This window comes from Hyperolius riggenbachi, chromosome 3 (genome assembly GCF_040937935.1).
Source record: "Hyperolius riggenbachi isolate aHypRig1 chromosome 3, aHypRig1.pri, whole genome shotgun sequence".
Lineage (NCBI taxonomy): Eukaryota > Metazoa > Chordata > Amphibia > Anura > Hyperoliidae > Hyperolius > Hyperolius riggenbachi.
Genome location: NC_090648.1, coordinates 63,335,655 through 63,349,855, shown reverse-complemented (window position 1 = coordinate 63,349,855; position 14,201 = coordinate 63,335,655). Strand labels below are relative to the sequence as shown.

The following is a 14,201-nucleotide window of genomic DNA, read 5'->3' as shown; positions in this document are numbered from 1 at the left end:
GCACAGAGGGGGATATTGCTTGCTTGGCAGTTGGAAATAGCTGTTATTTCCCACAATGCAATGAGATTCTCAGATGGCAAACTTGTCAGTACCATGGTCATGACCTCACACCGTGAGAGTGCTTTCACCACAATATCATCCATACAGACCCCTGATCTGTTCGAGAAAAGTAAAGATTTCTTGTGAGAAACTGGGTATCGGCTGATTGGGATGAAGTTCAATACTTTTTTAAAGTTCCTCTTTAAGAAGAGTATTGGTTGCCAAAATTAAACAAACAAAATATAATATTTAACATTGCCCGCCCCTCTGTTCCTCTCTTTCATTGTCTGTATTCAGCAGCTTAACACGAATGTAACGTTCGATCTTTATACTGTAGCGTAGGAAGCAGATCGGGCGCTAGTCTTGTCTAGTTTAGAGGATGAAGGTACATTTTGGAGGGACGTTTTTTCATCACGTTTGTCATTTACGACGATTGCATGAAATTACCGCCTCGCACCTGATTGCTAACGTCAGCCCAAGATTTCCCAGCATGTCCGATCGATGCATCAGACCAATTTATGCATGAAATTAGTCGAATCGACAATCAGGGAGGCTCTTGGCGGAGTGATAGTCTACTTTAGGGGACCTGGCCACGGGAAACCATAGGGAACAGTTCTCCAATTATAGCACCCTCTACAGCACAATGCATTGTGGTTGGACAGTGTGGGCCTAGTTTACTACAACATATCTGAAACCTAGCAGTTCGGGAGGGTGCTGTCCACCTAATCAGATAAGTGAAATTTCCCTACCGAGTTTTCTTGCTGGATCCTCTAAATCGGACCATCACCGCGGGTCCTAATGTAAAAAATAGGTTCCACTTGCTTAAAAAAAAAAGCTTATCAGCAAATGGGGCACAGAGTCCTAACCGGCTACGGTTTACGAGACAAGTAGATGTGTTGCCCATAGCCACCTACTGTGCAACGTATGTGATGAGAAAGTGGACACTGAACTGGTCCGATTGGACCAAAACATTGCACTATTATGACATCTTGGAAAAAAGACAAATTATAAATATAAAGAATGTAATATTTGACATAGTTACGCCAGTCTTGCAATACTGCGGCTCCTGCAGCGTCTAATCTATTTGTCGCTCTCATCCACAGGTCTACACGGACGCCACTCTGGTCTTCCCTCTCCTGGTGGCGCAGACGTTTGCTCCGAGGCATGCTGACTTCACAAACAGGGAGAAAGACCAAGATGCATAAGCTTGAGAACTGTTCTGTATCGGTTACTTTGCTCATAGCATGTTGCTGTTTCCTCCAGGGGCTGCCAGTTTTTGCCCCCCGTTTCTCCTCTTTACTCCTGACAGTAGGAGGCCTCCAGAGATTGTGCATCATGCCTGTACATATAGATAGTTCCTGTACCGTGCAATGGAAAATGCATATGTATATAAATAAGCATGTACATACACAGATCTGCTGTCATAGACCTCCAGCTACTTAGGATCCATATGATTAGTGGCTTGAAGAAGCTAGGACTTGTAGTTTCATTTTAATATCTATGTTACAGTTCTGATTTAATTATTTTAGTGATTTAAAAGTGAGGCAATCTTGAAAAGTTCAGCCAGCTATCGAAGGCTCTTCATGGGTTCATAACTACAGTAATCCAGCAGAATAATGGATTGGTGGTTTTTCTTTGTTTTTCTTGACCTATACATCACTGATAAGATGACTTGTATCTTTGATAATGGCAGTTACACCCCCCCCCCCCCCCCCCCTTGAAGGAAACCAGTGGCCTCTTGTGGGCAAAAATGGATGCCCCCTCTGGTAACTTAGTTGTTTTATAAAAGAAACCTTTTAAAGGGAAACTAGTATACATTAAGAGAGCAAACATTTGATGTAGTTATGTTTACCTTAGAATAATGTTTGATTTTATGTACTGATTTTTTTTTTTCCATGGATGTGGTTTCAGATATTCTTTATAGTTTTAAATGTACCCGACAGCCCTTAGTCTGCACAAAGGCTTGTGCATTGGATAGAGTGACAGTCTCTGTATAGCTGTACCACTGTCAGTTAGTAACCACACATTGCTGATGTAATGACAATTAATGCTGCCTGCATCATCCGCATGCGCTGGCTGCTGATGGCACACTCGAATACCTGTGGCTACTTTACTAAACCTAATTTGGTTGGTGGCTTTGGATAATGCTGCTAACTTTAATACTCCCTCAAATAATGCATATCAATCCTACTGAACAGAAATGGCAGTATGTACTGCTGCTCGCCCCTTTCTTGGGATGGTTAGAGGCAAATATTTCAGAGTTGATGCAAGATTATACAAATCTTGTATGCAGATTTATGCAGTTAGGAAATTAAATCAAACGATTGGTTTAATTTCAAGTAAGAATTTGCATAACCTCTATTAACTTGGATTTATTTGCATTAACCATCCCTGCCCCTTTTTACAGATGGATGAATGTAGTTGCCTAATCAGGATAGATGTGTCTGAGGCTGAACGGACACAAATGAGCCAGTGTCCCATAATTAGCAATTCTTACTGTAGCCAATCAGGTGCAATCTCTGCCCGATTGACAGGTGGTGTAATTTATCTGTTAGGGCTGGTTCAGACGGACGTCTGCGTAGCGTCGCGTCTGGGGGCGTTGCAGCGGCTGCGCGGTCAGGCTTTCAGTAGCCTTCGGTCGCGTCGTGATGCGGTCGAGGTTTTTTTTCCCCGTAGGGGAACATTAGCCGTCGCGGTTGGCCGAACGCTCGCGAAAATCGGGACCCGAACGCCACGTTCGGGTAAAAGCGTGCAAAAGCTCGGTGTAAACGCTCCCATTCACTTGAATGGGAGCGTTTACCGCAACGGTCCGAACGCTTGCGGTAAACGCTCCGCAAGCGTCCGTCTGAACCAGCCCTTACTGCAAAAAAAGAACCTTTGTTGTGTAAATCACACCTAATCAGTAGACTTGTGGTGACATGGACAGTAAAATGTAGTGTAATAGTAAAGCCTATATGTGTAATTAACATATAAGGCTATCTTGTACAATATAGCAGTCGTCCATAGAGGGCTTTACGGTTGTTGCCCCTCAAAGGCACTGCTGATTGGCTGGATTTCCTGCTGCCCAGCCACACCCCTCTCCTGACCCATGCCACTCCTCCCACACTAGTGGTGTCATCACTTAGCATCTGTACCAAGACCAGGGTAGGGAGCTGGTAGCTGAATTCATAGTTTATTTCATTTGGTTACGGCGACTTGCCAGGGATGAGTAGAAGCTGGTGCAGCCTGTGTAGTTAGACTGCTGAGTGTGCTACTTTATTGGAGGATGTAGTGACAACACTACAGGGTCACTTTAAATTGTTTCTGAAATACTTATGTTAAGATTCCATACGTTATATAGTAAAAACAGCACTGATAAATATACTCAACTGACCTATCTCTAATGCCTGGTAAACACTATGCAATTTTCTGTTGAATTGATTACATTATTTCTGGTAGGTGTGATCTGATTTCTGATCAATTTGTATAGAAGAGATCAGAAAAATAATCGGAAATCAGATCAAACCTGTCGGAAATAATAATTTCATCCCGTCTAGCTGATGGGAAATTGCATGGTGTATGGTAGGCATAAGGCACTGTCCTTAGTCTGCAGCAGGCTGTACACTAGGTCTGCTATACTTGCACACTGCTGGTATGACAACCTCCCCACTGCTCCCTAATCCTGTGTGAAAGATGTACTCACATATCTGTGATCAGCTAATCCTGTCTATATGTAAGAACCAAGAGAGGTAGTCAACAGGAAAACTGAGCGCACTGATCTCCATGTCAAATATGTGAGTAAAGCTTTCACAGTGAATTTTCAGGGAGCATTGAATAATTATGGGGAAGCCGTGAGACTAACAGAGTTCAGGTACAACCTTGTGTACAGTATTAATCATTGTTAGGGGAAGTGTTTGCATGACGGGCTACTGAGGGGAACTAAATTTAAAAAAACTGATAATTTGTTGCAATTTTTTTTGTACATTTCTCTTTTAAGATTGTTGAAGGGTAGAGAGCAGGACTACAGCCTCCTTTCATCTATGGCTGCTGTTTTCTGGGTCTATGTCTGGATTTATGTGTCCCAGCTATACAGGCTGCACTTCTCAGTGCGATAATGGCTTTATTTCACATTACTTCCGCATAGCAGATGCTCCTTCCTTGAGCTGAACAGTTTATCACAGCTGCTGTAATTTTATTTTTCTTGATTTAAGTTGTTTTGGCCTGGAAGGAGAGAACTATGAAAATAGAGCTTGTGTCCAAAAATATTTTATTGCAAATAAAAAGCGGATGTGTTGATCTGTACAAAACTGGTGTGAGTCTGTTGTTTAGTCCTTTTCGGGGGGTGTCTCTTTCCAGAGCTGGACCTCCCCCTCGCTGGCTGTTAGAAGGCACGGCTCAGAGGGGTGGTATGAGAGGGACTGGACCACGCCTTTACAGACGGGGAGGCGGAGCACCAGGGAGCCCTGTCAGGAGGAGCAGAGATGTATCAGATTACAGCCCAGTATTACTGTAAATGAGAATCATTGCAGAACAAAACACAACTATTCACTTTTATATGAAAAAAAAACATGCAATGTATATTTGGCCTTAAAGCCGAAACGAGATTAAAAACTAACTATAACAAGTAACTTGTCTATATAGCTTATCTAAAGTTTAGATGGTTTACACAACAGTATATGATTATTTCTTCCTGTTATCAAATTAGATCAACCATATTCAGCTTGTAATCATTACACAGCCAAGCTGCTCCCCTCGGCCTGTGAAAACTCCATTCCCCTCTCCGCCCCCTTGCCTCTGAAATCTTGTGCATGCTTCACAGACTGACCTCCCATGAACACTTGCTACATGGGACTCAGAATGCCTAGGCACAGGAGGAGCTGTGGGTGAGGCTTGTTTAGTTTATAGGGAATTAGGATTTTAAAACAAAAAAATATTTGGCTTGAGGAATGCCCTATAAACTATATGTAAGGGGCACAATTATGCAATGAGTAAAAGCTTATCTCGGATCCACTTTAAAGGGTACCTGAAACAAAGTAATACAAAAGTTTTATACATAGCTGGGGCTTCCTCCAGCCTGGTCTGTCCCTTGCAGTTGTCGTCCGCCGCCTGACTCCTCAGCTCTGGCTCCTGGTAATTCTGCCAGATGGCGCAGTCCAGCCACATGCGCTCCCGTGGTGGTGGTGGGGGGGTATACGACGCAGGTGAAGAACACTCCAGGCCGGCGCACTCCACTGCAACAAGTCAAATTACTAGGCGCTATAGTGGAAGATCCAGGTGGAAGAGGAGGCACGGGACCGATCACTCCAAAGGGGGCTGGAGGAAACCCCAGTTATGTATAAAACTTTTGTATTGCTTCTTTTCAGGTTCACTTAAACCACACCTAATCAGCCCTCACTACTCCCCATGCAAAAGTATTAGGCTAAGTTCATAGTGTATGTTAAATTCCCTGTAACGGCAGGAACTCAACGGTTTGGAATAATGATGTTGCATTGCATACAATCATTGAAAAGTATGCTTCGCTGTTAACACACGAGATGTTGCATGCTTTTAGACCGCACCGGCCGTACTGTAAAGGTTGTATACGTTAGGTGACAGTGCACCCAGTATAGAAAGTCAGGTGTCGCTGCTCTCAATAGAATGTTTCTTATTTCTCCTCGCTCATTTCCTCACAGTCCCACAACCCAAAACAATTGTTCAACACCTTTAACTCCCTACTTCGTCCCCCACCTCCTCCCCCTACCACATGTCTGTCAGCCGACGACTTCGCATCATACTTTACAAGCAAGATTGATGCAATACGTAATTGCTTCAACACGCAACCACTTTTACCAGCTCAACCGTCACCTATAAATTCCTTCTGTCCGCCTGCACCCTCACCCACCACTAACTGCCTTCCCCCCGCTCCACAAGACCACTCTAACATCTTTCACCACACTAACTGAACAGTGTCTTTCCTCACTAATCTCCAAAGCACATCTCACTACCTGTGCCCTGGACCCTATTGCCTCTCCTAATCCCCCAGCTTTCCTCCTCCTTTAATCCCGCTCTAACAACTCTATTCAACCTTTCTATCTCCACTGGCACTTTTCCTTCCTTATTCAAACAAGCTATAATCACACCACTAATCAAAAAACCCTCTCTTGATCCAACTTCTCTATCCAACTACCGTCCTGTCTCTCTCCTCCCCTTTGCTTCTAAACTGCTGGAACGTCACATCCACTCAGAATTGTCTGCCTTTCTCTCTACCAACTCCTTACTTGACCCCTTTCAATCTGGATTCCGCACACACCATTCCACTGAAACTATCCTCACGAAAGTTGCTAATGACCTACTGGTAGCTAAATCCAAAGGCCAGTTCTCCATTCTAATACTCCTTGACCTTTCCTCTGCCTTTGACACGGTTGATCATGCTCTGCTTCTGCAGACACTGACATCTTTAGGAATCAAGGGACAAGCACATTCCTGGATCTCCTCTTATCTCTCTGGACGCTCTTAAGGCCCATACACACGTCGGATTTTAGCGAACGACCCGTCGTTTGAACGTTCCGTCGTTCGGACGTTTTCGCGTCAAATCCAATGTGTGTACAGACTATCGTTCGGGTGATTAGACAATCGTTGGTAACCAGTCTTATCACCCGAACGATAGTCTGTACACACATCGGATTTGACGCGAAAACGTCTGAACGACGAAACGTTCAAACGACGGGTCGTTCGCTAAAATCCGACGTGTGTATGGGCCTTTACACTGTCTCCTTCTCTAACACCAATTCCTCTCCACACCCACTGTCTGTTGGTGTACCTCAAGGCTCTGTTCTTGGGCCACTTCTTTTCTCGATCTACACCCGTGGCCTGGGACAACTAATTAACTCTTTTGGCTTCCAGTATCACCTCTATGCGGATGACACCCAAATCTATCTCTCAGCTCCTGACCTGTCCTCACTACTATCCAGAGTCCCCGACTGTCTACGTGCCGTTTCTGCATTCATGTCCTCCCGCTTCCTCAAACTCAACATGACTAAAACGGAAATTGTGATTTTTCCACCATCGCCATCTTCACCCCCACCAACCTGCTATTTCCAGCTCAAAAATATATTCCGTATCCGTCCCTTCCTCACACAAGAAGCCACCAAAATGCTTGTTCATGCCTTAATCATCTCCCGCCTAGACTACTGCAAAACCCTGCTCTGTGGCCTACCAAAAAACAGGCTAGCACCTCTCCAATCCCTTCTAAATTCAGCGGCCCGCCTCATTCACCTTTCCACACGCTCTTCTGATGCAGCCCCACTGTGCCATTCTCTCCACTGGTTACCCATTACCCAGAGGATCCAGTTCAAACTCCTGACTCTAACATACAAAGCCCTCCACGAGTTGTCTCCTCCATACATCTCCTCACTAATCTCAAGATATTGTCCCTCCCGCAACCTTCGCTCCTCCCAAGAAATTCTCCTGGCCTCTAAGCTGATCACCTCCTCTCATGCTCGCATCCAGGACTTTACACGAGCATTACCCCTTATCTGGAACTCTCTTCCACAGCCTGTACCCCATGCTCCAAACCTGGACATCTTCAAACGAACTCTTAAAACACACCTTTTCAGACAAGCTTATAACATTCTATAGCCCTTATTTACTTCTCTGTCTCAATGTAATCAGAGGCAAAGAATCACTGCCTCATCCATCCTCCACCCCCTTACCTAGGTGTGTCCCCCACAACCCATTAGATTGTAAGCTCGCAAGGGCAGGGTCATCCTCCTAATGTTTACTGCTTTGTAACAATATTTGTGCTGCTTGGAACTCTGCTGTACATTTGTTAGTTGTATCTATGTTCCCCTTGTCATCTTATTGTGCTTTGTAAAGCGCTGCGGAATATGTTGGCGCTATATTAATAATAATAATAATAATAATGTGTGCAGGCGGCTACGGATCACTCACCAGCTCCGTGGATTCCAGCGCTGACGCTTTCTCTCCGCTTTTGTGCTCCGCCTTTGCTCCGTGTTTACTGTATAGTAGTTTAGAGCAGGGCTACAACAAAATGGCCACTGATGTGCACATTTTCTAGTAGCAGTGCTCTACATGGAGCTGCGGCAGATCTGGGCGGCTACACATAGGTTGAAAAACCCTGCACTAATGTCTCTCTAAGGCTTTACATTAAAAGATTACATCCAGATGGTGGTCATACGTAAATACTAACATTCTAGTAGCAAATCTCCACTTGCCAACAAAATACACAGCAAAGGTACGGATATAATTGCTTTGTGGGGTGTGTCTGCCATGGGGGAAGACTCCTGGTTTCCCCAGTCTCGGCCTTTGACCAGGACCTTTACCTGCTGGTTAAATTACAGAGGTGGCCATAGCAGATGGGAGAGAGAAAAAATTAAATCAAAGCAAATGTGAAGTGAGCTAAAATATAATAATAATAAAAAAAACTTAGATACTCACCTATGTAGATGGCAGGCTCTGCTCCCACAGAACCTTCCTGGTCCACTGCTGTCTCCCGCTGAAAATCGGCTTCTAGACTCCTCGAAAGGTTTCTGAAGCCCTCAGATTCCTGAATGCTTCCAAAGATGGACGCACTGTACTGTACATGCTCGAGCCTGGACTCGTATGTTTGTAGTAGGGACCCGCTCGTCTTTGGAAATACTCATGAACACGATTACTGCCATAGCTTCACAAGGACTCTCGCCGAAGGCGTACTCAACCAAGCTGAACAAAGTGTTACTGGGACCCAGCGGAGGATTAACATCCTTGGCGTTATGATTCTTTCCAGATTTTAGGGCCTAAAAGCAGTGACATTTTTTGCATGCTTTTAGATACTAAAACCAGGGGGAAAATTGTGCTGCTAGGGAGATCTGCACTCGCTCACGTCCCTTGGATCCAGCGCTGTAGTCTTCCCTCTGTCCTCCAGGTGGCGCTGTAACCCTATAGTGAGTAGTGGGCTGTCATCATGACAACAGACAGTGATCTCATTAGGGGGAAGTGTAGCCTCAGGGGAGATGAAGAAGAATGGCGGCTGATGTCAGGATCCCCTGGGAGGTGAGTTAAAACGCGGCTACCACGAGTTCAGCTCGGGGTTACCCCTCCTGGCTTGTTTTTTCCACCCTGATCTGGACTCGTAATTAACACGCTAAGGAGGTTAAGGGCATAGAGAGAGGGTTAGGAAGGCTCCATGGGATACAGAGCTTTCCATTTACATAGGCAAGTATCTATTTCTACTGAAAGTATTTCTAGCAAAAAAATAAAAATTGATACTTACCTATGGAGAGAGAGAAGGTGGTAGGCATAGGCAAGTATCTTTTTTTTCTCTCTTTCATTCAGGAGGCTTTCATAGAAATAGATACTTAGTAGGAAGAATCCCACAGAGCCTTAACCCCTCCATAGGAAAGTATTTATTTTTTTTTAGGTGGTTCAGTTTTACTTTAACTGACAAGATTAGAAGTTTAGTGTGAAAGGCTGCAATGCTCACCTCTACCAAGTCCCAGAAACAGACCGTCCCATCTTCTGAGCAGCCGACCACATGTGTGTCCTTCTCACTGAGACAGCTGTCCAGCTTATAGCTCTTGTTCTGGTGTCCCGTGTACCTATAGGGGAGCACAGCCAATGTCAGAACAGACAGAAGAAGAGACTGGACCACACACTGCCAAAGCATGAACTTCACACATAGCTAAGGACCTCAGTGTACCTATAGGGAGGCACAGCCACTATCAGAACAGACAGAAGACGACTAGACCACACACTGCCAAACCAAAGCATGAACTTCACACATTGCTAAGGACCTCAGTGAAATCTATACCTTCAAACATGTTGGCTGCTTCAATAGTTGTTCTGTATTTCTCAAGAAAACACTACTTTTACTACTATTAATTTTATCTGCTTTTTTCTATGCGTAGAACTGCACAGTGCACACTTACATTTAACTAAAACATCTTAAAATGACACGATATTATATCAGTATTACTGTTGATCTCAGCCCTGTTGCATGCCAAGATAGCAGCAGTGCTGTGGGTACAGACTATACTGCCCATCCTGTGCCTGTGTATGGGAGCTATCTTAGCAAGGTACTCTAAAGGCCTTGTTCACATTATAAATCGCAAGAGCTGAGCGATTTATAGAGCGCTTAGAAAACCGCTTTTCTAAGCGCTTTTGCAGAGCGATTAATTTAAACACTTCTTGACAGTCAGGAAGTGAACTCTTTGACCCGGAAATGAATAAATACAATGTATTCATAAAAGCGGTCGGGGAATCGCAATACAAATTGCTTTTTCAAGTGCTTTGCGATTTCCCTATACCTTCCATTGAGCCAAAAGGCTTAAAAAAAAAAAAAAAAACTGCACAGGTAGCGCGTTTGCGATGGGAAACAAATCACAACGCTTAAATATGCACACTCACATAGGGAATCATTGCACAAGTGCTTTTAAAGCGATTTACAAAATTGCCAGCAGTTAAAAAAAAAAGCGCTTAGGGTGCCTTGCTGTCCTCCCTGTCTGCTCCGTTGTGCTGCTGTCACCCTATGCACTGTCCTGGTCACTCACGCCTCCTTGATTGCGCTCCATTGGCCGGCAGCATTCTGCACAAGCACAGTTCGTAAAACTTGTAAGAACACTCCTGGCTACAGGAGCAAGATCAAAGAGGCTCGCACCTGGAGCCACGCATGTCCAGTAACCCACAACTGGTCCAGTTGGCGAGCTCTTGGAGGGGCACAGCAGCACAATGGAGTAGACCGGGAGGGCGACGGGTTGGTTGGAAGATGCCCCAGGTAAGTAAAACTCAACTTTTCTCCACTTTAATGAAGAGATAAATATCTTGCAAACATGCAAATTGCTAATGACTGAAAGGAGTACTTCAACCTAAACAAACATACTGTCATTAAAGGGACTCCGAGCACCTCTCATGGGCATGCCTTTAAGACTCCAACCAGTACTGCAAAGTACTTAAAGATGCATACCTTTCTGTAGCTTGTGCTCTCCTCTTTCATTTGATGCCTGAATCACCGTTCTACACCAAATAGTTTTCGATTTCAATTTAAAAATTGTGGCTGCCATCTTGGCTATGTATAACTTCTGGGTCACTCCTGTCTTCTTTGTTAGAGAAGTGCATCACTGAATGAAGCAGGAAGAGGAAGTGACACGCATGGCCATTGCAAGAGGCTCCTCCAAAGGGGTCATAGCATGACTTTGTTGGAAGAAGCCTGGCTGAAAGGCATGCCCATGAGAGATGCTCGGAATCCCTTTAAAGAGACACTGAAGCGAGAAATCAGTGCCCCTGCTAAACCGCCGCTATCCCGCGGCTAAACGGGGGTCCCTTACCCCCCAAATACCCCTCTGCAAAATCTATGACCAACTTGGTCGTAGATTTTGCTGCTCTTGAGGCAGGGCTAATGGCTGCAGCCCTGCCTCTCAGCGCCGTCTATCAGTGGCGCATCGGCGCATCGCCGCCTCTCCCCCGCCCCTCTCAGCGAAGGAAGACAGAGGAGCGGGGGTAAAGGGGGAAATACGCGCTGACAGACGCGCGTGAGGCAGGGCTGCGGCCATTAGCCATGCCTCAATGCGGAAGTGCTGGCCGGGGACTCCACGAGGGGATTGGGGAGGTAAAGGACCCCCGTTTAGCCGCGGGATAGCGGCGTTTTAGCAGGGGCACACATGCCCCTGCTGAATATAAGCACTGAAGCGAGATTTATTCTCGCTTCAGGTGTCTCTTTAACCGGTTCAGCGCCGCAGTGCCGAAAATCTCATGCATCCGAGCAACGTTCACCTCCCATTCATTCGCCTATAATTTTATTGCTACTTATCACAATGAATTGATCTATATCTTTTTTTTTTCCGCCACTAATTAGGCTTTCTTTGGGTAGTACATTTTGCTAAGAATTATTTTTTTCTAAATCCATTTTAACAGGAAGATTAAGAAAGAAATGAAAAAAAATCATTATTTCTCAGTTTTTGGCCATTAAAACCCATGTATTTTATTTGCCCATCTGTCCCGGTTATTACACCGTTTAAACGATGTCCCTATCACAATTTATGGTGCCGATATTTCATTTAGAAATAAAGGTGCATTTTTTTCAATTTGCGTCCATCACTATTTATAAGCTTATAATTTTAAATAATATAATAACATACTCTCTTGACATGCATATTTAAAAAGTTTAGACCCTTGGGTAACTATTTATGTTGTATTTTTTATTTTTATTTTTTTTTTTTAATAAAAAATGTATGTGGGTAATTTTTGGTGTGGGAGGGAAACTGGCTATTTTAAATGTAAAATAGTATAATGGTTTATTTTAAAATGTATGTTGGTGCAGTTTACTATTTGGCCACAAGATGGCCACAGTGAAAAAAGTCCTGGATGCGAATGATCTCGCATCCAGGAACTTAAATGCAGGGGAGATGTTTCCTGGGGGCAGAAATACCACGCCCTCTGGATAGAAAGCGTCGATATTTCTGCGGGGAAGTTAGATCGGTGAATGGGAATTATATTCCCATTCACTGATCGGGGGGCTGGTGGCGGGTGCGCGCGCGGGCGATCACGCGCACCACGCAGGGAAAGCAGCAGTGCCTTTCTGGACGAGAAAGGCCGAACTGGTTAAGTTACATTAGTTATGTTAATTAAAATAGATAGGTAATATAATCTCTTACCCACCCGGTTTAAAAAAAAAAACAGGCAAACCTTTGATTTCATGAGGCAGCCATCTTTTTGGTTGAAAGGAGGTGACAGGGAGCATGAGACACAGTTCCAACTGTCCTGTGTCCTGGTCACCCCTCCCAGATGCGCATAGCTCCCAACTGTCCCTTTTTCGGAGGGACAGTTCCTTTTTGGGAGCCCTGTCCCTCCTTCCTCCTCATTTGTCCCTCTTTCAGGACTTTGTCCCTCTTTCTATGTAAACATATTTATTTCTATAGTAAAAATGTGTTTGATTGACTCTAAACTTTATTCCCATCCTTTAAATTGATATAATACTAATTTTTAAATGTTACTATGAAGGAAAATGAACCAGGATAGAAAGGACCAGTGTGGTTTGAATTATAAAACAACATATTTTTCTTATGAAATCTTTATGGTATGCGTGGCTAGGTGCATGGTGGGCGCATGGCCAGGGGTGTGGCATGGGCGTGGTTTAAGTGTCCCTTTTTCTCAGCTCAAAAAGTTGGAAGGTATGCAGATGTGTGTGCTAGGCTTCAAATCTCAAATAAAAAAAAAAAATTGCACTAAACCAGCATAAAAAAAAAAACAACATCAGAAATCCCATCATACTTTGCACAGCATCAGGGGAAAAATGCTCGGGCAGTTTTCTTCTGTGCAGCTAAAAATGAGGCTTGTGTTAGAAAAACAAAGTTCCTGTGAAACTGTTAAAGAAACACCAAGCCCTTTCAGTGCTGCGGAGTATATTTTTAGTCTGGAGGTTCACTTTAACTTAACCAAGTAGCTGCTGATCAATTTAAACTGGCAGTTGGGCAATTAACCAGCATCAAGAGGCCTTTAAAGGAAGCATTGGGGGGGTGGGGGGGGGGGGCATTTTCCTGCCTCCATCCCCTGGAAGCCGTCCTGTGCCCTCGCTGCAGTTTCGGTAGCTCCCAGTCCCCTCTGGTGCAGATGCCGACCTCGCCTGCACCGCTGTCACTCACGCTCAGGCGCAGTACTTCTGAAACCATACCAGTTGCCTGGTAGCCCTGCTGATCTCTTTGGTTGCAGTAGTGCCTTAATCACACACCTGTAAAAAGCATGTGGCTAATCCAGCCAGACTTCAGTCAGAAGGACCTGATTGGCATGCTTGTTCAGAGTCTATGGCTAAGTACTGGTGGCAAATGAACAGGAGGACTGCCAGGCAATTAGCATTGCTCAAAATAAAATGACAGCCTCCATATTCCTCCCACTTCAGCTGCCCTTTAAAGAGAAACCGTAACCAAGAGTTGAACTTCATACCAATCAGTAGCTGATACCCCCTTTCTCATGAGTGGCTGGATAGTGTAATGGTTAACCACTTTCCCCACCACTACAGTATATCTACGTCAGCTGTGGCATCCTCCAAGCCACAGTCACGTAGATATACTAACTTCCTTGCAGCCCTGCTGTGCACGATCGGGTGCGCTTCAGAGCGCACCCTCCGGCACTGTCAGCTGCAATACTAATTGGTGGAAGGGAACATGTTCCCTTTTGGCCAATTAGTTCACCCCCCTCCCATGAACGATCTCTGC

The 14,201-nt window shown here is 44.7% G+C and overlaps 2 protein-coding genes across 5 annotated transcripts in view; one reads left to right on the top strand and one right to left on the bottom strand.

The window, feature by feature from the left end:
* DHPS (deoxyhypusine synthase) overlaps positions 1–4,325 on the top strand; it is a 32,608-nt gene extending 28,283 nt beyond the window's left edge. For all 3 annotated transcript variants that reach the window (XM_068274210.1, XM_068274211.1, XM_068274209.1), the window contains exon 10: positions 1,143–4,325. In XM_068274210.1, the coding sequence (XP_068130311.1) occupies positions 1,143–1,244 (102 nt within the window). In that variant the 3' untranslated portion in view covers positions 1,245–4,325. The remainder of the gene's footprint in view (positions 1–1,142) is intronic.
* The window catches only part of WDR83 (WD repeat domain 83), a 39,954-nt gene continuing 30,021 nt past the window's right edge, over positions 4,269–14,201 (bottom strand). For both annotated transcript variants that reach the window (XM_068274212.1, XM_068274213.1), the window contains exons 9-10: positions 9,479–9,593; positions 4,269–4,481 (exon numbers count right to left, since the gene is read on the bottom strand). In XM_068274212.1, coding sequence (XP_068130313.1) covers positions 4,344–4,481; positions 9,479–9,593 — 253 coding nt within the window. In that variant the 3' untranslated portion in view covers positions 4,269–4,343. The remainder of the gene's footprint in view (positions 4,482–9,478; positions 9,594–14,201) is intronic.